The sequence below is a fragment of the Giraffa tippelskirchi genome, chromosome 10, assembly GCF_054371585.1.
Source record: "Giraffa tippelskirchi isolate mGirTip1 chromosome 10, T2T-mGirTip1v1.2.pri, whole genome shotgun sequence".
Lineage (NCBI taxonomy): Eukaryota > Metazoa > Chordata > Mammalia > Artiodactyla > Giraffidae > Giraffa > Giraffa tippelskirchi.
The window spans coordinates 142,977,953-143,004,364 of record NC_137284.1 but is presented as its reverse complement, the minus strand read 5'-3'; the positions used below and the strand labels follow the sequence as shown (position 1 = coordinate 143,004,364).

Sequence of the window (26,412 nt, the reverse complement as noted above, 5' to 3'; positions counted from 1 at the left end):
TCCCTTTCTGGAACAAAGTTATAGCTCCAGCACTTTATAAATGTAACCTCACACTAGATGTGGGCAGGGCCCCTGGGCCCTATTATTTAAAAAAAAAAAATTAAAGGAAAAGAAAAACTAACCTTTGCATTAGTTTCTTAAACCCATTACCTGTATCTATGTGGAGGTCCATTTACACACTATAATTGTTTAAACAATTATCTATAAAACTGGATATTCTCCACTACACATCTTCCAAATCATGTATAAAAAGCATTAAATAAGGCAACCTTAACACTGATTCCTCAGGATAGCACGGAGTTAACAATTTCCTCCTCACAGAAGCATTTTCACTTGCTTACTACTTTCTCATTATAAACCACTCTCAATGTCAAATATTACTTCCTTTCAGCTTGTTCTCAGTTAATGAGTCTTATATTATCTTCTACCACTCTTACTCACCCTACATTATTACACTTACCTTCATCGGCATAAGTGCCAAGAAATCTGTAATGAGATTGTGGATTCTACGAATGTAAAATTCCTCCTGATAGAAGTTTTCTGACACCACTACAGATTCAGTGAGGAACAGGAAAACGTTGTCAGCAATTGCGAGCTCTGCCATTGCTTCATCTGCTTCTGTGAATTCAGCCAGAGCTAGAAACGTATTTAGAAAAATAGCACATGGAGGAAAAGTTACTAGATTATAATACTTCATAATATTCTCCTGATAGTTCAAAATTTAGATCTCTTCTCAACCTTCCGTTTGTCTACATTTTGAGTTATACACAAAATAAGACAGTGTGTAACTGTAATTGACTAATAAACCCCAAAGAACTACTGAAAAAGTATGTTAGAAAACCATCTGCTCTTCACAGTAACATTAAGAGTGATACAAAAAATTACTTAACAGATGTATGACATAACACAAATGTAGTCAGAAAGCTATTATCAAAATATTAACAAGTTATATGATGCTAAGGCTTTAATCTCAATGAAATGAACTGGATCATTCAGCAAAAGTCTTCAGTCAACAAGTGAAAACCAAAAACATGGCCACTTAAGCAACTCTATTAATTTGGTAAACAAGTAGCAAAAATTGAAGTACTAAATAAATCTTAACCTAAAGACAAAGTGGTCTATTTGTAATATTTTTAGCTTTGTACTTGGAAAACTTGAAACAGATAAGTGAAAAAAGAGAAAACAAGTATAATGAACCTCCACATCCCCAACACCTAGCTACAATATTAACCATTTATGATTAACTTTATATCATTTGGATCTCCATGCATTCTTCCTCTCTAACAATTTAACAGTATACTTCTAAGTATACAACTCAAAATGGCACTTAAAAAACAAGGAAAAAAATTAACCATATACACAATGCCATTAGTCTTAAGATAATTCAATATCAAAACTCCAGTCAGTGGTCAAATTTACAACTCTCCCATAAATGTTATGAAAAATTTTAGTTTTGTCTTTTTGCTTCTTCTCTTTAGGGCAATTTGTTTGTTAGAATCTGTATTGTTGGTGAAGACTCTTGAGAGTCCCTTGGACTGCAAGGAGATCCAACCAGTCCATCCTAAAGCAGATCAGTCCTGGGTATTCATTGGAAGGACTGATGTTGAAGCTGAAACTCCAATACTTTCGCCACCTCATGCAAAGAGTTGACTCATTGGAAAAGACCCTGATGCTGGGAAGGATTGGGGGCAGGAGAAGAAGGGGACGACAAAGGATGAGATGGCTGGATGGCATCACCAACCCGATGGACATGAATTTGGGTAAACTCCGGGAGTTGGTGATGAACAGGGAGGCCTGGTGTGCTGTGGTTCATGGGGTCACAAAGAGTCAGACACAGCTGAGCAACTGAATGGACTGACTAAACTGCTGCTGCTTCTGCTAAGTTGCTTCAGTCATCTCCAACTCTGTGCAACCCCATAGACGGCAGCCCACCAGGCTCCCCCGTCCCTGGGATTCTCCAGGAAAGAACACTGGAGTGGGTTGCCATTTCCTTCTCCAATGCATGAAAGTGAAAAGTGAAAGTGAAGTCACTCAGTCGTGTCTGACTCTTAGCGACCCCATGACTACAGCCTGTCAGGCTCCTCCGTCCATGGGATTTTCCAGGCAAGAGTACTGGAGTGGGGTGCCATTGCCTTCTCCGCTGACTGAACTGACTGTATCCAAATAATGTCTACACACTGCAATTAACTGATATATCTGTAGGCTCCTCTTACATCTTTTTCATTTTTCTCTTGCCCTTTATTCTGCTGAAAAAAACTAAGTCTTATACTGTAGCATTTTCCACCATGTGGTTTAGCATTGCATCCCAGTGGTATAGTTACTATATTCCTTTTCCTCTGGTTACACTAAAAATTGGTAAGTTTGATCTTGAGCAGCTTAATTAATTACATTCCATTTTTTCAGTAAAAGTATATCCTGAGTGATGCTGCAACCTTCCATCAAAAATTACATTGCTGTTCACTTCTCTTAAACTTTAAATATAAAACTGCTAGGTAATTTTGTGATAATCTGGCTTTGGAAAATAACTGTTAAATAGCGTATTGTTTCACTGTCATAGAGACCAAATATAATCTGTTACTTAAGGTACATTTTCAATGCCTGGAATAGATATAAACCTGGATTCTCAACCAGAGGAAAAGAGATTGGCTGGTTTTTTTCTTTTTTTGTTTAGGTACTGTTTGTTATTTTGAAATAAAGCCTGTATATCTACCCATATCATACAAACTCCTTGAGAACAAAACAGTTTCTTAATTATTTGCTATTACTACTACTAATAATTACTGAAATGGTTAACTAATTAAATATATAATAACAATAATAATTAGTTCCAAGTCTTCACTTGAATTCAGAAATACTAGAATTAAGAACTACTTTTTAAAGACTACTTAGGTAATTAAGTACACTAATATCGTAATGTAAAATGAGTTTTAATGTCTCAAAACAGTATACAAAAATTTTATAGTTTAATAAAACTCAAAATACATTTTTAAAAATAATGTAATAAACACGTTTGATAAAATTTACAGAAGTCTATAAAAAGAGTAGAAACCAATTTTTCAAAATTCAGATCTTGGTAAAACCTGCCTGGATTATCTCAAGAAATGACAATTTCTACAATATAAGATAAGTTATTCATTTTTTCTACTAATTTTTAAAATATAAATTAACAGAAAAATATTTATATTTAAAATGTTCATTATAATACCCCTAATTTCAAAGATTATAAAAGGATATGGGCATGCAAAACCAAAGAGATTAAGTAGCCAAAGATCTAGGACTTGAAACCAGGTCCAGACTCTTAGACTATTCTTATCTGCTCTTCAGTAGTGAAGTACAGCGTATTCCATGTGTCTCTCAAGATTAGGGCAATGGTACAGTAACTTACAGTGCATGAACTTAATTAACTATCACACAGCTACTTAAAAGTACATAGGGTCATTTTATGCCCAAAATGTACTGAAATAAGACTTATAAATGAAGAGGCGAAAAACAGAATTTGTACAGGAATGTAAATGTCTAATTAGCCTTTTATCAGCTTTGATATAAAAAACTCAACCAAAGAAAAATCTGTAACACAAAATAAGCTTCCCACAGCCCACTTGGGAACAGCATGAGACTAGTGAACAAAATGTTCTGGACTCACACACCTGATAAGATACTGGAATCTGCTGAGACTCTAAAACTAGCAAACACTGACGTGCATGCTCTGTCACTCACTCGTGTCCCACCTTTGCGACCCCGTGGACTGTAGCCCTCCCACCAGGCTCCCCTGTCCCTGGGATTCTCCAGGCAAGAATACTGGAGTGGGTTGCCATTTCCTCCTCCAGGGGATCTTCCCAACCCATGGATTGAACCTATGTCTCCTGTATCTCCTGCACTGACAAGCAGATTCTTTACCACTGTGCCACCCAGGAAGCCCATGGACTGCAAATTTTAATAAAACCTTTCCAAATTTACCATAAAAACCTATAGAAGTGACAATTTCAGGGGCTTCAAATGACAACAAAAGCTTATTTCTCATCCTGTTACGGTAAACCACGAGTAGTATGATAATTACATGAATGTACACAGCAGAAGGGGTTATGCTATAGTAGAAAACATTGTTAGAAGTCAGAATTCCATATTCATTACTGACTGAACCAGATACCTCCTAATACACTGCATTTTTAAATAATACTAGTTTTTAATCTGACACAATGTGAGAAAAATTTGTCTGTGAACAAACCCAAGAAGAAAAAGGTAAAAAAAAAATATATATATGTTATACTGTCATTTTCAAATTTCAAACTCTTAAGAAAAAAAGAAGCTAAAAGAGAATTATCACTAGCTACAAGAAAGGGAAAAAAAATTTTGAATAGTTTCTTTTGAGAGACAAGAAAAAAAGGAAAAGATTCATTCACCACAACTCTAAGTATCTTCCTAGGCTCATGTTTAGACATGTCAAATGTCACATTTTTTCTGAAATATTATTAAATACAGATACATCATTTCTCATAACAAAAATGACCTACAACCAGTTTACCTGTCACATCGGGCAGCTGAGATATCCCTCTCAAGGCCAGGGCCCAGGCAAGTCTCACTGTGGCTTGCAGCCCTGGCAGCTTCCAAGGCTGTGAGTCTTGAAGGCGAGAGTGAATTGTTGCAATGTATTGTCTCTCTGTCAACAGTGGAAGTTGATGAATCATATCTGAAAACAAAAATAGACACTATACCAAGAAGTAGAGAAAATTTCCACTTTTGATGTATAGGAATGATATCTAAGAATAAGAAAGTCAGAGAATTCCTATAAAAAAAGACTAATTTAACATTAATCTTTGAAATAAGTACACTATTGTAAAAACTGTACACAAACTAAAAATGAATGAAATGACAATAATCCTAAATTTTAGTTTCATTACTTTCAGTGATTTTTCTGGTAAGTGTTCTATTAACAAATTTGAAAAAAGTTAAACAGCCATTCATTTTTTTTCTGTGCACAAATTCCAAAATATAAACCAACGTTAAAGATTAAAGACACTTTTACTAGATAAATAATAGCCTGAATTTAAAGTATTAAAAAGAAAACCCTGACCAAAACAAAGCATGCCAATTGCATACATGCATCTGCTCTGATTACAACATAAATGAACAGCCAAATAATTAAGGTATTTTCAATTTACAGTTCAATTATACTATGGTACTTCAAAAAAGCACAAGATCCAAAACAAATCTAAAATAGTGGGAAACATCACTGATCACTTATGAATTTTATTTTACTTCATTGTTTTCTTATATTTTGTTTTGATGTCATTCTGTGAATAACTAGTTCAGTGGTTCCAACCTTAAACCAGGAAGAACACTTTCTTTAATTTTCTGTATTTTTAAAGTTTATGTCTACTGTTATACATGAATTAGTAATTCACTTCTCCCATTAACAAAGATATTCAGAAAGATCAACAAGTAACTAAGATAAGATAATCAATACAAGTACCCTAAATGAATACCAAAAGTGAATTTTAGCCTATGAAACTTTCCAGGCATTTATTCTATTTAGCGTTTCAAAGTTACAGCTTACAAACTTCCATTAACACAGCTAATATCCACTTAATTCTGTGCTTCATTTCATTCAATACAGGAAATCTGACCAATGCATTAACTCGCAGCATTCCTATAAGAGGAGCACAGGTCAATGGACATGAGTCTAAGCAAGCTCCGGAAGATGGTGAAGGACAGGGAAGCCTGGAGTGACACAGTCCATGGAGTGGCAAAGAGTCAGACATGACTGAGCGACTGAACAACAACAAATCACGGGTGCTGCCTGTGATATGACACGATGTACCACGTGACAGTTTGACTGGAGGTACGGGGTAGCTGTGTTTTAAATAAGCCTTTCCTAACAGCTAAGGATGATCTCCAAAGATGAATGGGAAACGTCTGTTCTCTTCACATATCTAATGAAAGCAGACTGTGATGATACAATCAAAAGCAGACAGTGGATAATTGTTGGAATAATTATAAATATTTATGACATTAAATGGGCTTCCCAGGTGGCGCTAGTGGTAAAAAGCCTGCCTGCCAAGTCAGGAGACATAAGAGAAGCAAGTTCAATACCTGGGGTGGGAAGATCCCCTGGAGGGCATGGCAACCCACTCCAGTATTCTTGCCTAGAGAATCCCATGGACAGAGGAGCCTGGCAGTCAAAAGGGTCACAAAGAGTCAGACATGACTGAAGCAACTTAGCATGAATGTATGACATCAAATAGCAATAATCTTCCTTTGTGGGAATCATTCTTAAGATCCTGAGCTCTAAGCAATAACTGTTTATAAGGTTGTTGTTTAAGTTGTTTAGTCACTAAGTCATGTCTGACTCTTTTGTGACCCCATGTACTGTAGCCTGACAAGTTCCTCTCTCCATGGGATTTCCCAGGCAAGAATACTGGAGTGGGTTGCTATTTCCTTCTCCAGGGGATCTTCTCAACCCAGGGATTGAACATTCCTGCATTCCAAATGGATTCTTTACTGCTGAGCCACCAGAGAAGACCGTTCATAACGTTAACAAGACAAATTTTATCTACTTCCCAGAAAACAACAACAAAGATGATACATTACTAAAAATTATAGTCATCCTCCTTTAGGATGAAAGGTTTAAAATGTGAATAAATAATAAAGAAACAAGCAAGTTAGGCATGCATAATTCACAAACACACAATGCAAATTCTTTAGCCACTTTCCCACTTCAAAATCCCAAACGATAAAAGAAACATCTAACGGGGTTGAAATTACTTTCAAAATATGATCTTATATCTAAATACTCAAATATGGATGAATTACACACAAAGGAATAAAATATACAATTTATATCTTAGTTGTTAAAATATCACCTTTCTTAAATATCATCTCCACAATTAAATCTGATTTTTTAAAAATAAATGTATCAATGGATACAAAGTCCAATACCATCACGTTCCTCTGTGCTTTCTTCTATAAAGCTGCTATTGAAGCAGTACAAAAGCGCCATAAGAAGGGCTAGGTTCACTGCATCCAAAGAGCCATTGGCCTCAACCGTCACTCTTTCCAAATGTCCAATAAGGAGGAGAGTGTCATCTTTGCCTAAAGGTGACTGGCAAGCCCAGGCGAAAAGGCTTTCTGCCAGAGACTGCCTGCACTCCTTGATGAGATCGGAAACCTAGAAATAAAGGTGAATGATTATAATTATAAATAAATTACTATGAAGCCTGATCTTATTCCAAAGTGTCAACTATCTATTATAAAGGTGAACTAAATAAATGTATCTGAATCTGTAAGTGACCCTAAAATCTCAACTCTGCAATTCTGATCAAATCCTAACTCCAGCTTCCTCTACAGGATAACCAATTTCTTAAAGGGCTCATTTTAGAAAAAGTGCCAGCATGGCATATAGTGACTAGAAAGAGGCTGAAACAAGTGCAAGTCAATTTCATGAACCGACCACAGTTCAATGTTATTAATTTTCCTACGCATGTATTAGAAGAATGATCTAGTTGACATGACTTTTCTGCCTTCAAGATTTAACACAGACAACTATGAATTGATACATTGAACACTTGCCTCTTTTCGATGCTTTTCACTGCCCAAACCTCTCTCACGCTGCAGTTTCTCAAACTCATTGTTAACGTCAATCTGTGACACCAGAGTAAGAACTTTGTAAGTCAATCCTTGCTCCATCAGCTCATCAGTAAACCGTGTTGTCATGGAAACCAGCTCCGGACTGTGATAAAAAAAGCAAGCAAGTTACAATGAACGGTAGTGTTCATACTTCCTCATCACATGGGTATGGTAAATACTCTTGACAATAATGTTGGATAACTGAAAACAACCAGGATGAGTTATAACCTAGCTCTTTTCATTCTTTTCAGATCATTGTGTTTCAGTAAACTTCTAACCATAAATAACTGAATAATATTTCATTTGTAAATGAAATAAAGCAGGTTTAAACTCGTTGTTGTGTTATTCCTGGCACAATAAGGGAGGGTTTATTACTTAACTTATGTTATACACTTTACTTCAATTGTACATACCAAAGATAAAGTTTTGTTTCTAAAATTATAATTCTTCAAGCAATTTCTAATTAAGCCCTGAAATCCTAGCATGCAAACAGACCTGAGTTCAAGGGTCCATGTCTTTCCTCGTCGGGACTGTATCAAGGCTTTCAAGGAATTTGCAATGCATCGCTTTCCATCCCAGTATAAAAGAACAGCTACTAATCCTCTGGTGAGGCCAGGAAAATGTGGCTGTTGGTGCTCTCCTAGAAAAGGAAGTTGAGAAATAATTTAGGAATTAAACATGTATGTGTTTAGGCTGTGACAAAAATCATGATACCAATGCTCAGTGCAAAGAAATTATGAAATCTCAGGGGTTTAAGGGGCCCTAAGGGTCCTCTACTTCAAACACCTATCCATTGTTTTATTCTCTTTCACATAAAACCTTCCAAATATTTTTTTAAGAGTCTTCCCTAGTAAATTAAATAACCTTTTCTTATGTTTCCACTTTTACTCGCTCTTTTTCATTACTCCCCTTTGAGTAAATTCTACTTTGTCTTTTCTGAACAACCTTGCCTACAGTTTCATTTTCTCTGGTTTTCTTCTCCCCTTGGCCCAGTCGTTCCTACACTCTACTCCCTTCTCTCCCCCAAATTCATCTCACTGCCTCACAGTTCTTATAGGCAATTTCTTCTGTCTGGACGTCCTCTGTCTTCTGAGTGCGCACCTACTCCACCTGACATATGCCTAATTACTTTCAGCAACCACCATAAGCCTCATGATCTCTGTGGTCTTCTCTACAACAACCTGAGGTCAATTTAAACATCTCCCCGCTGGGCCATCCCCAAACTTTGCATTAATGCACTTAATGGGTCATAATTACTGGTTTCCATGTCTTTCTCAGTTATTAGACTATCAGCTCCTTTATGTATAGTATAATAACTTCAACTATAAGCTAGTTGAGGTTTTATTCATCTTTATATCCCTGGAATCTTAACACAGTGCCTGACCCATAATATGCACAGGAAAATATTTGGTAAATGAAGTTTTGAATTAAACTCACAACCAGAGCATGCCCAGTTAACATTGCCATCAAAGAATGGGAAAATGACCTTAGTCATTCTCAATATCTTACTTCTTTTAATGCAACCTTAGGTCAAAAGCCAGATATTATTCTGGCAGCTGCATGGTTATCTTCAGACATATTAGACTTTTTTTCAATTAAAATGTCTACTTGGCTTCTTCACATGGCTCCCCAGCTATGATTAAAATGAACTACTTATTTAATGGAAATTTCAATCTTTTCTCTATATAGCAGCAGGACAAATAATTTCAGTTATTCCAGATTCTATAACTCTTATGCTTAAAGCCCCTGCCAACAACTTCCCACTGCAATTAGAATAAAACCCAAACAATTTTCACGGCCTGCAAGACTATGATCTGACTCCTACGATGTCCTTGTCTTCTTTCACTCTCGCCCTCATTCGTGATGTTCCGGCCACTGTGGTCTTTGTGTCCTTTGGCAGGCCTTTGCTCTCACCTCAAGCTCTACAATCCCTGGAACACCCTTCCCCAACAATTCTGGTATCTTGTCATCATATGTTCCAGATTGAATGCTCCAATCTCAGACAGGCCTTCCCTTAGCACACTCCTTACACAGGTCCCTCTGCCAGCCCCCATCTCTATCCTACTGCCTTGTTTTACTTCCTTCCTAGAACTCAGTATTATTGAAATTATCTTATTCTTTACCTAGGAACTTCCCCTGTGGCTCAGATGGTAAAGAGTCTGCCTTCAATGTGGTAGACCTGGGTTCAATCCCTGGGTCGGGAAGATCCCCTGGAGAAGGAAATGGCAACCCACTCCAGTATTATGCCTGGAGAATTCCATGGATGGAGGAGCCTGGCAAGCTATAGTCCATGGGGTCGCAAAGAGTCAGACACGACTGAACAACTTCACTCAGTCGTGAATATTCTTTACCTATTCATTGTCTGAATCACTCCCTCAAAAAGATATGCCAAAAAAGCAGTGACTTTACCTTCTTCCTCGTTATATGACAAAGTAATGCTTTGTGCTATAAAAACGTCTGAGATGCAGTCAGCTATTCTTTGCGAGTTAATGACCAAGAAAAAGTCTATCTTAAAACAGTTAAATTTCCTTAAACACCTCTGACCACTAAACTAAAGCCTTCGCATTAGTCAAAGATAAACAAAAGGCAATATTGTGAATACCAAATACACTGCATCTTTAGAAACTGCTGCGGAATCTAAATGGTATAATTGTTGAAATTACAAGTGAATAATTTTATACTTATGTACTGCCTTACCATAGGTTAAGTGTCAACCTACCAGCCAAAAGAAGTTCGACAGCTGCCAGTTCTCCAATATCAAAAAGGTCACTGAGGATAAAAGCCTCTTTGATGAGCTGTTCGGGAAGAAGTCGGGTTCCCTGTTGACCCTGAATGGCAACTCCCTCTGTACTGGCTTTCTGAACCTTCTCATGTTGTTGAACGTTTTTTGGCTACAACAGTAAAAAGAAACAAATAGGATCATTTCATGAAAATGGCACAGGGAAACAAGGCGTTAAACTGTTACCTAGAGAAGTTCATTCACAAAGCAGTCGGCTAACAAGACAAACAGTATTTCTTATCAAATAATCTACAGTTAGAACTTTATGAGGTAATGTTTTACATCATTTTCAACTTTTTACACTATGATTACCTTCTCAATAACTATTTCTGCTAAACTCTGAAAGGTTGAGAAATCACACAAAACAGCATCCAACTTTTCAAGTGTCTAAGGAACTTTCCAATCGTGTCTTTAAGAAGTATAAAAACAATGAATCTTCAAGTGGAAGATAGCAAATGGAAATGATTGCTGAATTAATTAGGAGGACTAATGATAGCTTGTTAGTATGTTATTTTAAAATGTGGTCTTATTTGCAAAAAGGTTTACCTGCAAATATTTAACACATAACATAGTATAGAATTACTTGATGGGCCATAAAATCTTAGGTATTACTACATTGAAAAAGGCCATATAGTCATTTAATCCACCTTCTCTATTTGCAGAAGGGAAAAACTGATGCCCAGAGAAGTCAGGTGGCTTGCCTGTGGTCACACAACTCTTCAGTGGGACAGCCAAGACTGGAACTCAGTTCAACTGGCTCCCAGGCTAGGGCTCTTTCTGGTAAGACAAACCCATAAATAGCTCTTAGATGGCCTTGCTAGTGTATAAAGAACACTGTCAAACAGCAGGGAAAGGAGTTTCCAAGTATAAACCCCCACCACTGAAGTAATCTACTCCTAGTTGAAAAGTACGTCAAGATACAATGATTAACAATATGTAAGAATTAACTCGTTCAGCTAACACAACTTACATAACGTTATGAAGAGTTAAAATGTTGAAGTGTACCTGGAAATAGAGTAATCAACCTTACTAAGCTTAGATGGATTAACTGCAAGTCAGAAATTCCAAGAAAGCTTCTATTTCTGGAATATGTGGACCTTCCAAAATCATATTCAAATACTATCAAGATACCTGCTATCTAGAATTAAAAGCTATATTAACTTCCATGGAGAACAGAAAGAAGAGAATAATTGCTCCTAGGAAATTTCCATCTTTAGAAAAAACTTGAAATCAATAGACCAGAACAAGTAACATACTGCATGTCAATGCATTAAGAATTTACTTGCTCCTTCAATCTTTAAAGAAAAAGCAAATTCAAGAAGCAAAAATAGAAAATCTCCTACAGGGTTTCTGAACAATGAGATGAAGTCAGGCTTGTGTTTCTTCAAAATCATGTCAAGGAGGTGGACCGCTTCGGGTTGTCTTCTCCAAAGAGCATTTCCCACAGTCTGCCAAATGTCTTTGTAAGGACCCCACAGACTAGCGGCTTAAAGGAAAAATAAATAAAATCAGCATCAAGTAGAACATACATTTGGAAAATAAGGCAAAGTTGTTGTCTACACATTTTAGTCACACTCACAGCAACTTTTAAATGTAAGGAATTATATATACAAACCAAACATTAATATAAAAGAGTATTATAATTCACAAGCAATAACATAAACATCATTTTACCTAACTTAATATAAAGTAAATCCTGACTTTAAACTGAAGCATTAGTGGAACCTGGTTTTGTCACTTTATTAGTTATGTGACATGCAGTGAGAAACTACCCTCTTTGAATTTCAGTTTCCTTATATACAAAATAGGGACATCACCTGCTTCATAAGGTTGAATGGACTAAGAATAAACTAAGTAAAACATACAACACAGTGTCTGGCGTATCACAGTCACTCAATAAATGTAACTGCCTTTCCTTCCCTCCCTATCAGCCAGAGGAAAAGCAGGAATGCGGGGAGGAGGAACCAGAGTCTGTAAAACTTAGAAGCTGAAAAAAAGTATTTTACTTTGCCTGGGACACTAGCTGTTAAAAAAACAGCACAGAAATACAGAATTCTTCTGTAAACTCATTTAATAAAGGGATCACATTTTTCTTTGTAAAGATACTAAGAATAATAAGTAATACTTACAGAGCTATTGCTACGTGCTACTAAGTACGGTTTGAAAAAAATGACACAGAAGCCCAAAATTTCTGTTTGCAAACAATGAGACATGGTACCCCTATATGTTAATACAGACTCTGAAAGGGAAACTAACCAAAACCAATCCTTCACTCAACTGATGCACTAACTATAGCTCAAACCATGAAGAGTGGGCTGCAAACACGTTTAACTGATATTTAAGAAAACACAAATCCCACTAAAGTCACGAGGACAGTTAGAATGACATGCAAGATAAAGCGAAGTCGCTCAGTCGTGTCCGACTCTTTGCGACCCCACGGACTGTAGCCTACCAGGCTCCTCAGTCCATAGGATTTTCCAGGCAAGAATACTGGAGTGGGTTGCCATTTCCTTCTCCAGGGGATCTTCCCGACCCAGGGATCGAATCCTGGTCTCCCACATTGTAGGCAGACGCTTTACCGTCTGAGCTACCAGGGAAGCCCTGCAAGATAACTGTAACCTAACTAAATGCATTACAACCTTATGAACAGTGTTGTCAGAAGGTGGCAAAGTACTGTGCAAATTTTTTTAAAGGGATGTGCAAGAAAGTAAAAGTCACACAGTCATGTCCAACTCTGCGACTCCATGGACTATACAGTCCATGGAATTCTCCAGACCAGAATACTGGAGTGAGTAGCATTCCCTTCTCCAGGGGATCTTCCCAACCCAGGGATCGAACCCAGGTCTCCTGCATTGCAGGTGGATTCTGTACCAGCTGAGCCACAGGGAAGCCCGATGTGCAAGAAGAGGACAGACTAAACCAGTCAAGCTGGAGCATTCATTCACTGTACTGAGGGCCTTCCATGTGCCAGGGACTATAGGGTAAGCAGAACAGACAGGATCCCTGGGCTTATGGAACTTATAGATTGATGAGAAAGATAGGCATTAAATGCAAAATTCAAAACACAACTAACAGTCTAATGAAAGGTATGATGGAGAAGTAGAGTCCTATGAGAACATACAAAAGGAAGCATCTAACTTGATGTGATGGGCACGGAGAGGTTGTGTGTCAGGTCTTTGCTGTGGGGATGTGAGCGAATGGGGATCACTTGTCTCGACCTTACATACAGAACAATCACCCAACTCCCGGCTTGACCCTAAACTTGCCAATCTTCTGATGGAAAATACAGCACGTCATATAAACTTTTCAGAATAAAATGTGCTGAGGAAATGAGGACCCGCGCAGATGTACTTCCCACTAAAGATCAATTAATTGACATACTGGTTTACATATCTGTCTGAGGGTGAGTAGAGAAAATCAATTACTGGCATCTACTCGACTCTGGATACAACTAACAAATATCACAGCTCCAGGCCTGCTGAGATGAGGACCCGACCCTGGATCCTGGTGACTGCCTGTGAGGGGCCAGTTGGATGGTGGCTACCTGACTTCCCTAGAGATCATTTTCTTGGCTCTTTCCAGCTGCTGAGGACAGAGCAGGTTTGAGCCTTGTCTTCCTGGCCAAGATGGAATTTTTCCCGTTAATAAATGGGCCAGTTTCAAGTAGTAGATGACAAAATGCAGGTATGCTCAGTCACTCAGTTGTGCCCTATTCTTTGAGACATGGTGGACTACAGCCCGCCAGGCTCCTCTATCCATGGGATTCTCCAGGCAAGAATACTAGAGTGGGTTGCCATTTCCTTCTCCAAGGGATCTTACCAGTCCAGGGATTGAACCTGCATTTGGCAGGTGGATTCTTTACCACTAAGCCACCTGGGAAGCCTCAGAAGACAAAATAAACCTGGACGATGATGTGATCGACAGACTAACTATAATATGAAGTGTCAGGACCCAAGGATGATCGGTAGGTAAGTTACTCATGAGGTGATGGAACCTTAAGCAGATGAGGGCAGTAAAACAGAAAGGCGAGAGCTGTTGGTAGAGTCAGAACTGGTTCCTGATTGGCACAGGGTATGAAGGAAAGTTATCAAAACTGACTTGTAGGAACTTCCTAGTGATTCAGTGGGTACGGCTCAGTGCTCTCAATGCAGGGGGCCCGGCTTCGATCCTTGGCCAGGAAACTCAGTCTCACATTTGGCAACTAAGACCCAGTGCAGCCAAATTAAAAGAAATAAAAAATTAAAAAGAAAAAAACTGACTTGTAGGCAAATGTGAAAGTCGCCTTACCACAAGTATTTTTACAATCTGACAAAAAGCTAACAAAAATAGACTGTCTGTAAAAATAATACTTAGTAGAACCTCTGATGAACGATTCTTTGCACTAGACATAGCTTAAATAAGTTCAGTGAATTCTAGAGAAAATTCTACTTCCCTCCTTTTACGAGAAGGCATCCAATAACAGAGCAAAAATCCCCCCTACTCACTCATTCATCATGGACTAGGTATGCATAAGCTCGCAGTGTAGTGAGGAAGCACATTTCCCATACAGTCACACTTCAGGGCAATCTCCAATATGGGATAAGGGCTATGACAGTGAAGCACCCAGGGCAAAGATCGCACAATAGGGGAATGTGATCCTCACCAGGGAGGTGAGGGAAGGCAAGGATGCACTGAGCAAGGGATGGTTATTAGGCTGAAATGCGAAGGATAAAAGGGGGAGTGGAAGGTGGTAGACCTAACACTCCAGGGAAAAAGGGCAGCACGTGGGTTCCCAAGGCAAGAGGAAATGCTGCATTCTCAAACTGCTGAAAACGCCAAGAGAGCCAGAGAACCGAGAAGGGTTCGCAAAGGGGGCAACTGGCACACCACGCAGGGCTTACCAGCTCCTGCTAAGGGTTTTGGTTTTGCCCTTGAAGATCAAGTGAGAAAAAGATCTCATATGTGTGCTGGACTTACTCAAACAGAAAAGTATGTAAAAGTAGACAGCCATTTAGGAGGATGGGAACAGACTAGAGAGGCTTCCCTGGTGGCTCAGCAGGAAAGAATCTGTCTGCCAAAGCACAAGATCCGGGTTCAGTCCCTGCATTGGGAAGATCCCCTAGAGAAGGAAATGGCAACCCACTCCCAGTATTCTTGCCTGGGAAACCTTATGGACAGAGGAGCCTGGCGGGCTACAGTCCATGGGGTCGCAAAGAGTCTCATGCAACTTAGTGACTAAACAACAAGAGACTAGAGTGGGTGGAGGAGGAGAAGGTATGGAAACAGTCAGTGAATACTGATGAATGTTTGAAAGATTTGACTGTGAAGAGGAGCAAGAGGACAGTAACTGGGGTGAGGCATGAAATCAAGAAAGAGGGCAGTTAGTGGAAAGAAAAGCAACAAGACACAGGCAAATAGACAAGAGGAGGGAGTAACCGGGATAAGGGTGTAAAGGGTAGGATCTACCTTAGACAGGAAGACACAGGGAAACTGACTCAAGAGTGTAGATATACCTACCTTTGTAGGTTTAAGGGTGAAAAAAGAGTTCATGCCTGTTGGCTTCTTTCTATGTGACTAGGAGACTAAGGGATCAGTTGGAGGTTAAAGATTTGATGAGCGTGGAAAAGGTCTGAAACAGACAATGCTATGAACAGGACAGGGGTGACCAGACAGCCCTTCAAGGATTGTCAGTATTAATGGCGGCTTACTCATAAGCCTATAGGTCTACTCCCCCAGGCTGACATGGGTCACAATACTAGTAAATCATGCAGCTGAAACTCAAGCATAGGTCTTTGAACTCTACAATCTACTTTTTTCCCTTTCTACAATTCTAAGATGTTTAAGTTTTTTCTTGAACTATGATAAAAAGCACATAGCATAGAATTTTCCATCTTAAATGTTTTTAAGTATGCAGTTCAGTAGCATTAAGGGCAATCATATTGTTGTATAACAGATCTCCAGAACTCTTTCATCTTGCAAAACTGAAATTTTGTACCCATTAAACAAGCCCCCATTTCCCCCTCCCCTCAGCCTCTGGCAATCAACATTTTTTGCTTCTGTGAGTGTGACTACTTTCAATCCCTCACATAAGTAGAATTATACAGCATTTGTCTTTTTGTTACTGGCTTACTTCACTTAGCAGAATGTCTTCAAGGTTCATTCATGTTGTAGCATAGGACAGGGTTTCCTTTACAGAGCTGAATAACATTCCATTATAGATGTATAGACCACACTATTTACCCATTAACTTGTCAACCGGCATTTGGGTTACTTTCCTGGACATCCTTTCTTTTTTTTTTAACATTCTCCTGGGACTTCCCTGGTGGTCCAATGGCTAAGACTCTACACTCCCAATGCAGGGGACCGGGTTCGATGTCTGGTCAGGGAATTAGATCACACATGTCACAACTAAAGATCTCACATGCCACAACTACAACCCAGTGCAGCCAAATAAATAAATAAGTATATATATATATATATATATATATATATAAAAATTTCTGACTCAGCTCTTAAAAATGTTTCCTTTCTATGTGGCCAATTAATCACTCCTTCCACAAGGCATTATTATACAATGTATACTCTTTGCAGCTGTTGGCAACAGTATTTTCCTTCAATGATTTATATTTAAGAATTTATATTTAAGAATAGTAACTTACAATGAGTATATACTAAGGAAAAGTATATAACCACACATATAATATGCAAGACTAGTTTTAAGTTTACATCTGGGTGGGAGGGCAGGACAGCAATATTAAGAAAATAACTTCACTGCTAACATTCAGATACATAAAAATACTATGTAATGAAATGAATTAGGTTTTAAGTATGGCTTCCCTGGTGGCTCAGACAGTAGAAAACATCTGCCTATAATGCAGGAGACCTAGATTCGATCCCTGGGTCAGAAAGATTGCCTGCAGAAGGGAATGGCAACCCACTCCAGTATTCTTGCCTGGAGAATTCCATGGAGAGAGGAGCCTGGTGGGCTGCAGTCCACAGGGGTTGCAAAGAGTCAAACATGACTGAGTGACTAACACTTTCACAAGTAGGAACATGCAGAAGTTTAAGTATCAAAGACTGGCTTCAAGGGAAAAAAAAAAGAAGACTGGCTTTAAATCATTAGCTGTATAACCTTGAAGAAGTTAAGCACTCTAAGACTCTTATCTACAAATCTGTAAAATGATGTATTTAATACCAACTACCCCAGAGTTATATAAGGGGGACTAAATGAAAGCACAACTCTCAGTCCAGTGCCTGGAAAAAAGGAGGTGCTCAATAAACATAATTCATTATTGTAAAATAATTTATCATAGTGGTTCTGAAAGGGTTTGATTTACAAAAGTCAGATTTAGACAAGTTTTCAAAAATATCAGTCATGTGAAAAGAATAAGCTCAGTAATGTCCGACTCTGCAACTCCATGGACTGTATAGTCCATGGAATTCTCCAGGCCAGAATACTTGAGTGGGTAGCTGTTCCCTTCTCCAGATGATTTTCCCAACCCAGGTCTCCCGCATTGCAGGCGGATTCTTTACCAGCTGAGCCACCAGGGAAGCCCATGAAAAGAATATATCAGCAACAAGAAAAGACTGTACAGAGACAGAAAGAAAAGGTGCCCAGAAAGAGTCCTCTAGAGTGAAACGCTCTAAACTACCCATGAAGCTTAGCACGGCTCAATCAAGGCATTCTAAGCAGGAAATTCTTCATTTACCAGGCACGTTCCGGCCGCCACAGCACTTCTGGCATCCTTGGCCCGCCCACTAGGCGCCAGCAGTGCATCCCAGGATAGAATGCACCCACTCTTTCAAACACCCAGGTGCGGACAGGGGTACGGGGGGGGGTACTCGCCCTACTGCGAATTGACAAAAGAACCCAAATCAAGTCCTTCAAACTTTCTTCTCTCCCTTCTAGATTCTGCCCGTCCGCGACGGTCTACAGCTCCAAAGGTTCAAGAGCATCCAGGGACGGGCCACAAAAGCCAAGCCGGGAGTCACGGCACTCTGGACCACCTTCCGGATTGCAGGTTTCACAACCAAGGGACCTCGCTTTCTGTAGAACTACCCATCCGCCCACCCGCCCACCAACCTAGAGGGGCCCCAGAGACTACTTTGAGGTGGGAGTTTTCATCTTAAGCCTGCGCTCGTGGCTGAAAAATATCTCCGGTCTCCTGGCCCCATTGCCAGAGACTTGCAAATCCTGCAGGAATTCGGACCGCAGACACATACTGGGATGGAGGATGGAAGGCACTAGACTAGGCCCTCGTTATGAGAACTCCCCGTCCCGTTCCATTGGACCAACCCTCCCTGCCTCGACCATTAAGACCCAATTCTAGGGCTAGAGCCGCAGTGCCGACGCGCGCCATTCAAACTGGGGAGGGGCGAGACTCTAGCCCCGGAGCTAAGGAGAAGCGGGCACTTATGCACAAGTGGGGTCCTGGACTCCGAGGAAACTCATTGCCCGGGTCTCTCCCTAAAGGACGGGTCAGCACCCTGCCCACAGCTTGCATTCTACTCCGGCCGCACCTACCCGAATTTACCGCCAACAGCGTCGCCATCTTGGAGGCGCAAAAACGGAGCCCCCCTGCCGCACGGAAGCCCCAGAAGAGGGTGAGGCTGCCCGGGGCGACGCCTGATCAGGAAGGTACCACTCTGTCCCTCTCGAACTGCACTCTCGACCGACCCAGGCGTACGGATACTCGAAAATCTGCTCTGAGTCACAGACGTCAATTTTCGCTGGGATTATTCCCATTCAAGTAAAGGCGAGGGCAACCAGTTCGGAAACGCGGGGTCCTCGAGTTGACGTCCATCGTGCAGTGCATTCTGGGACTTGTAGTTTTGTTTCTAATGATTCAAATTGGTTAGCTAGGGACTTCTCTGACGTCCAGTGATTAAGACTCCGTGCTTCCACCATAGTGAGCACAGTTCGATCCCCGGTCGGGGAAAGAAGATCCTGCGTGCCACGAAACTCATCCAAAAGGAAAAATAAATAAAAGGAGAATGTTAAAAAAAAAAGTCAGTTAACTGAAGCAGAAAAAGATTAGTTATTGAAATGACACCCACTTACGATATTATGAAAGCTGTAAATTCAAATAATTCTACTTTAAATCTTCCTTGCATCACTCCCTTATTACTTTGGGGAGTTGAGTGGGGTGTACGGTGACAAACCTCAAAAAGCAACTTGACCGGTTACAAACTAAATTTTCATTACATTTCACCTATATACCAAGCATATTGCATGAATATAGTTGCATGCAATTAAACAATCATAATTTTTTATTATGAAAATTTCAGATGTATACAAAATTAGAATAATGAATGCTCAGCTTCAATAACTGGTCAATTCCTGTACCTCACCCCCAACATGGGAGATTATATTGAAGCAATTTCCAAACATATCATTTCATAAACACCAAATATTTTCCTGCCTAAGCACCTCCAAATAGCCGGACCTTCTTTTTTCACTTGCTGAATTTTAGTTTGCTAATTTTCAAACTAAAATACAGTCTTTACCATTTGCTATCACATGCCAGATATTTATTAAGAATTTGCTATCAAACAACAAGGCACTACTGTATAGCACAGGGAACTATATTCAATATCCTGTGATAAAACATACTAAAAAAGAATATGAAAAAGAAGGTATGTATATATGTGCATAACTGAGTCAGTTTGCTATACAGCAGTAATTAACACAACATTGTAACTCAACTACATTTCAATAAAAAAGAAGTTTAAAAAAGAATTTGTTTTAAATTAAAAAAAAAACATATGCCAGATATTTGTTAGAAATATTTATTAAGAATGTTGTTGTTGTTACATTATTTCACTTAATCCCTGAAACAATCCCACTAGGGAGATATAATTATAGCTACTTAGCTCAGAGATGTTTTATGTACCTCACAACCTCACTTTCTCAACTCCTCCAACATTTCACTGAGTTTGGGATAAATTAGAATTTATATTCCCATTTCACTGTTGGAAAAAATAATTAAATAATTTAGACAAAATCACAGAGTATGTTGTTGAGAATAGCAAACATCCATTCTTTAGAATGAATAATATGGAATGACACAGTGTATGTTAGGTGGAACACAAAAGTCAGTGGTAATTATTTTTGAAAGTCATTGTCAGATAGAGACAAATGTCAGATTACAATAAAAGTGATTTTAAGGAGAGAAGGGGAAAAGCAAATGAAAAGGTAAAGGGATTTTTCCTGAAGTTTATCATGAAAGTGAGAAGAATTTTGAGCAGAAACTTGGCAGGAAGTAGCATTCAAAGAAGATTTTCCTTCTCAGCACAACTATTATGAGCCTTCCTCTCTCACTCTTTAAGCCCACACATTTCCCTCTTGGTAGATCACTCACTTTCGATGAAGGAACTCTTTAGCTTCCTGCAACTCCCCCTCGCCCATCATCTCATGTACAAGCATCCTCTCAGAGGTTTCCTCAATCCATAGCAATGGGGTATTGGCATTATAACTTTCCTAAAACTGTTCTCAGTATGGTCACCAGTGATCAACTGTCAAATCTCACAAGTACTTTTCCAAATACCATAGAAATTCTTTTCTCCCTTGACTTGTGGGGTACCACTCCTCCTGGTTTTCCTCCTGTCTTTATAGTTCTTTTTTTAATAGTTCTTTTAAAATCTCCTTTATAGCCTTCTCTTTCTCCTCTCATTATTAAATGTAGTTCTTCCCTTTTGGCCATTACCATCTGGGATTCTTTTTTTTTTTTAATGTTTATTTACTTACTTATTTGGCTGCGCCCGATCTTAGTTGCAGAATGCAGGTGTTTTTTTTTTTTAGTTGAGACATGCCAACTGTTAGTTGCAGCAATGTGGGAATCTAATTCCCTGACCAGGGATCAAACTTGGGCCCGTTGCACCGGGTGCGCAGAGTCTTAGACTCTGGACCATTAGGGAAGTATTCCACCAGCCCGACCAGCCTCTATTCTACCATTCTGCATACTTCTGGGAAATCTATGGCTTCTTACAGCCACCTGCTTGCTGATGAATTTTATACCAGCAAGGGTTATATGAATTTTATAACCCAGCCCTCTTTCCTAGAATTCAAATTTGTATATCCAACTTGTCCAGCCCACACTTTTATTGATTTTCATACAGGTATCTCAAAATTAATTGATCCAAAGCTTAATGAGCACGTTTTTCATAAAACTCAATCATTTGTATCCACTCAGTTGCCAAAGTCACAAACTTGAGAATCATTCCATATTCTTCCTTCAATTGCCATATCCTATTCATTTTACCTTGTAAATATTTCTGAAGCCCTTTTTCTCTTCTCTGCTCCCTGTGCTGTTGTTGCAAGAGGCCTCATCATCTTATACCTGCTATTTCACAATAGCCTTCTCACTAGTCTTCCTGATTTCTATCTCACCCATTCCCATAGTCTCCCTAAGTGATATTCAAATACGCAAATCACATCATGTACTTGAAGTGAAAGTCACTCAGTTGTGTTCGACTCTTTGTGATTCAATGGACTATACAGTCCATGGAATTCTCCAGGCCAGAATACTGGAGTGAGTAGCCTTTCCCTTTTGCAGGGGATCTTCCCAACCCAGGGATCAAACCCAGGTCCCCTGCATTGCGGGCAGATTCTTTACCAGCTGAGCCACAAGGGAAGCCCTAATCATGTGCTTGCCCTAATCAAAATTTCTCAGAAACAAACAAACAAAACTTCTCAATGACCTAGTCCCTAGGGGTAACATTGGGAACTTCTTAACAAGGCACTCATGCCATTTCCTGATCTGGTTGCATCCTCTTCTTCAACCTCCCTACCCTTTTTCTTCCTCAAGTGCCCTTTTAGTCTAATCACTCTCAAGTATTTGTTATTCCCCAGGTACAACATGCTTTCTTGTGCCACGTACTTGTGCAACTACTATACTATCTGCCTAGAATGTCTATCTTTCCTTCTCCGTCCCTCTGTCAACCACCCACCAAGTTATCACCACCCACAACCCTGAATTCAAGGCATTATGTGATCATATGCCACACTGATGACTCACTTGGAGCAAAAAAGTACAGTGTAAGTAACACTGAGGGAGTTCCAAGTCTAGCATCTGAGAGGCCTTGCTGCTTCCACGTTTGCTTTTTTATGCTGCTCCGAGACATAATGAAAGGAAATCCCAGCCAGCCTCCTTGAGAATGAAAGACCGGAAGTCTAACTAGCCTCCAGCTATTCCAGCTAAACCAGCTAAGAGTCTAGACTTGAGTAAGGCCATCTCTGATCCTCTACTCCCAGTTGAATCATCACTTGACAGCAAACGGGTAAGTGAGTCCAGCCCACATTTTGGAATCCTGAGCAAGTAAAAGGCTGCTGTTTTAAGCCACAGTTTTGTGGTTTGTTATGTTCAATAAACAACTGATTTCCTCCCAGAGAGCACAACTGTGTCTTTTTATATTTGCATTCCCTTCTGCTGCCACATCCCTAGCTTATAGTCACAACTCAGGAAAAAACAATCTGCAGAACCTGGTGCTTCCAAGATCTACTGGCAGGGAGAGAGGACACATATACGCAATTGTGGCTAAGAGTACAGAACCTAGAGCTAGGCTTCCTGGGTTCAAATTCTTACATATTAGCTGTGAAACCCTCCTTTGTGGCTTAGTTTTCTCATCTCTAAATGGGGGTGATAAGATGAGCATCTACCTTGTAGAGTCGTTAAGAGGCTTATTTGTAAAGTGCTTAGACTGTGCCTGACCTTTAGTGCTATGTGAGTGTTTTTTAAATTAACTTTTGCTAAGGCAAAATAAGTGCTAAGTGGAGGTATAGTCAACTACTTCAGTTTAGTTCAGTTGCTCAGTTGTGTCTGACTCTTTGTGACCCCATGGACTGCAGCACGCCAGGCCTCCCTGTCCATCACCAACTCCCCAAAGTTTACTCAAACTCATGTCCATTGAGTCGGTGATGCCATCCAGCCATCTCATCTACTTAGGAGGAATTTAACCAAGTTGTTGGAGTACACCACAAACATGAAAGCACCAGCCATTGAACAATTTGTGATTTATCTGGGGTGAGGGGTAGGACTGTGCCCTAGTCTAACTGATCTGCTATTTGTAATTTCCTTCCTTGCTCCAATTTATTGAGTTTTAACTGTACACACAAAATTCTTTGAAATCTTAAAATAAGAAAGGTTCATTCTTTTTTCCTTTTTTAAAACATGAGGTATAATTACATACATCATATTAGTTTCAGGTGTACACCATAATGCTACAACACTTGTATGTACTGCAAAATAATGATCATTCATAATAAATCTTGTTAACATGCTCACTATGTTACAGATTTTTTTTCCCTGAGCTGAGAGCTTTTAAGATTCATTCTCTTAACAACTTTCAAATATGAAATACAGTATTATTAACTATGGTCACTATGCTATAATTCAATCCCCATGGCTTATTTATTTTATCACTGGGAAATTTGTACCTTTTGATTGTCTTCACCTCCACTCATCCTCCAACTTCTGCCTCTGGAAACCACCAATCTTTTCTTTGTTATGTATGAACTTGGTTTCATATGGTTTGGGGTTTTTTGTGTTGTTTGGGGGTGGGGTTGTTTTTGACCATGCCACACAGTTTGTAGGATCTTAGTTCCTCCGCTAGGGACTGAATCTGGGCCACGGCAGTGAAAGCACTAAGTCCTAACTACTGGATCACCAGGGAAATCCCAAGATTTCATTCTTTTTAACAGCTAAATTATATCCCATTATATATATAAAATATATAGCATTTTCTTTTTGCATTTATCTATCAATGGACATTTCAGTTGCTCCTATATCTTTGCTTTTGTAAATAAGATTGCAGTGAACATGAGGACGTATAGGTCTTTTCTGGACAGTTAACTCTTATTTGGAGTCCAGAAAATAAAAATTAGGGAAAATTACATGAAGAAAATGGCACTTGAATGGACAGATGCCAGAATTTTACATGGTCACGAGAGCATATGGGGCTGGCAGAGGGAACAGATCAGTGAAAAAGTGACAAAGCCTAAGTTTTCATATTTACAGATCTGCAACAATTCCTCTGGACAAGCCTTAGACATTGAGGTGTGTTTCAAGTTCTGAGATTTTCCATATCCAGCCAGTGAGGATTCCAGGCATGATAGACTCACCATCATGTTTGAGCCCATTCAGTAGCCAGCTGTGGAAAGTTTGCAATGGCAGAACTATTAGCCATGGAACGCTGGTGGAGGAAGAAACAAATCTTCCCCAGATTTTCCCTGAAAGAGTCACAACCACCATGCAGCAAATGACTCTATGTAAAAGCTTCCCTTCAAAGGCAGGATTATTCCCATCACCTCCTAACTGGTCTTCCTGCTGCCAGTCTCACTTATGCCCACTTTATCTTCCACACCATAACCAGAAGGACCACTTCATCCTCTCCCTAAAACCCTTCTTATCAGTGCCCTGAGGGCAAGTCCACCCTTCTTACAGTAGTTCAGTTCAATCGCTCAGTTGTATCCGACTCTTAGAGACCCCATGGACTACAGCATGCCAGGCCTCCCTGTGCATCACCAACTCCTGGAGTTTGCTCAAACTCATGTCCATCAAGTCAGTAATGCCATCCAGCCATCTCTTCCTAGGTTGTCCCCTTCTCCTCCCACCTTCAATCTTTCCCAGTATCAGGGTCTTTTCAAATGAGTCAGTTCTTCATATCAGGTGGCCAAATTATTGGAGTTTCAGCTTCAACATCAGTCCTTCCAATGAATATTCAGGGCTGATTTCCTTTGGGATGGACTGGTTGGATCTCCTTGCAATCCAAGGGACTCTCAAAAGTCTTCTCCAACACCACAGTTCAAAAGCATCTATTCTTTGGCACTCAGCTTTCTTTATAGTACAACTCCAACATCCATACATGACCATTGGAAAAACCATAGCCTTGGCTAGATGAACCTTTGTTGACAAAGTAATGTCTCTACTTTTAAATATGCTATCTACGTTGGTCATAACTTTTCTTCCAAGGAGTAAGCGTCTTTTGATTTTGTGGCTGCAGTCACCATCTGCAGTGATTTTGGGGCCAAAAAAAAAATAAAGTCTGCCACTGTTTCCACTGTTTCCCCATCTATTTGCCATGAAGTGATCTGGTCCCATCACTTCATGGCAAATAGATGGGGAAACAGTGGAAACAGTGGCAGACTTTATTTTTGGGGGCTCCAAAATCACTGCTGATGGTGATTGCAGCCATGAAATTAAAAGACGCTTACCCCTTGGAAGGAAGGTTATGACCAACCTAGACAGCATATTTAAAAGCAGAGACATAACTTTGCCAACAAAGGTCTGTCTAGCCAAGGCTATGGTTTTTCCTGTGGTCATGTATGAATGTGAGAGTTGGATGGTGAAGAAAGCTGAGCACCGAAGAATTGATGCTTTTGAACTGTGGTGATGGAGAAGACTCTTGAGAGTCCCTTGGACTTCAAGGAGATCCAACCAGTCCATCCTAAAGGAAATAAGTCCTGGGTGTTCATTGGAAGGACTGATGTTGAAGCTGAAACTCCAATACTTTGGCCACCTCATGCGAAGAGTTGACTCATTGGAAAAGACCCTAATGCTGGGAAAGATTGGGGGCAGGAGGAGAAGGGCACAACAGAGGATGAGATGGTTGGATGGCATCACCGACTCAATGGACATGGGTTTGGGTAAACTCCGGGAGTTGGTGATGGACAGGCAGGCCTGGCATGCTGCAATTCATGGGGTTGCAAAGAGTCGGACATGACTGAGTGACTGAACTGAACTGATGGGACCAGATGCCATGATCTTAGTTTTCTGAATGTTGAGCTTTAAGCCAACTTTTTCACTCTCCTCTTTCACTTTCATCAAGAGGCTCTTTAGTTCTTCTTCACTTTCTGCCATAAGGGTGGTGTCATCTGCATATCTGAGGTTATTGATATTTCTCTCAGAAATCTTGATTCCAGATTTTGCTTCTTCTTACGGTAGAACACAAGGCAGTTCACGATCTGGCCCCTTCAGGCCTCTTCACTTTAATCTCACACCTCCTCCCCTAGGGCTCTTTAGTGATGACTGTGG

At 39.8% G+C, this 26,412-nt stretch overlaps 1 protein-coding gene and 1 long non-coding RNA gene across 4 annotated transcripts in view; one reads left to right on the top strand and one right to left on the bottom strand.

Annotated features, from left to right (window-relative positions):
- NUP205 (nucleoporin 205) overlaps positions 1-18,944 on the bottom strand; it is a 78,199-nt gene extending 59,255 nt beyond the window's left edge. The window contains exons 1-8 of one of the 3 annotated variants that reach the window (XM_081533011.1): positions 18,091-18,944; positions 11,746-11,888; positions 10,343-10,514; positions 8,119-8,263; positions 7,567-7,726; positions 6,937-7,165; positions 4,523-4,687; positions 461-636 (exon numbers count right to left, since the gene is read on the bottom strand). In XM_081533011.1, the coding sequence (XP_081389137.1) occupies positions 461-636; positions 4,523-4,687; positions 6,937-7,165; positions 7,567-7,726; positions 8,119-8,263; positions 10,343-10,514; positions 11,746-11,796 (1,098 nt within the window). In that variant the 5' untranslated portion in view covers positions 11,797-11,888; positions 18,091-18,944. The remainder of the gene's footprint in view (positions 1-460; positions 637-4,522; positions 4,688-6,936; positions 7,166-7,566; positions 7,727-8,118; positions 8,264-10,342; positions 10,515-11,745; positions 11,889-18,090) is intronic. The other 2 variants (XM_081533010.1, XM_081533009.1) reach the window with 2 other exon arrangements.
- LOC145523186 (uncharacterized) lies at positions 18,061-21,061 on the top strand. Its single transcript, XR_014066409.1, has 2 exons — positions 18,061-18,195; positions 18,291-21,061. It is a non-coding gene; the product is annotated as an uncharacterized LOC145523186 (long non-coding RNA).
- Positions 21,062-26,412: the final 5,351 nt, after the last annotated feature.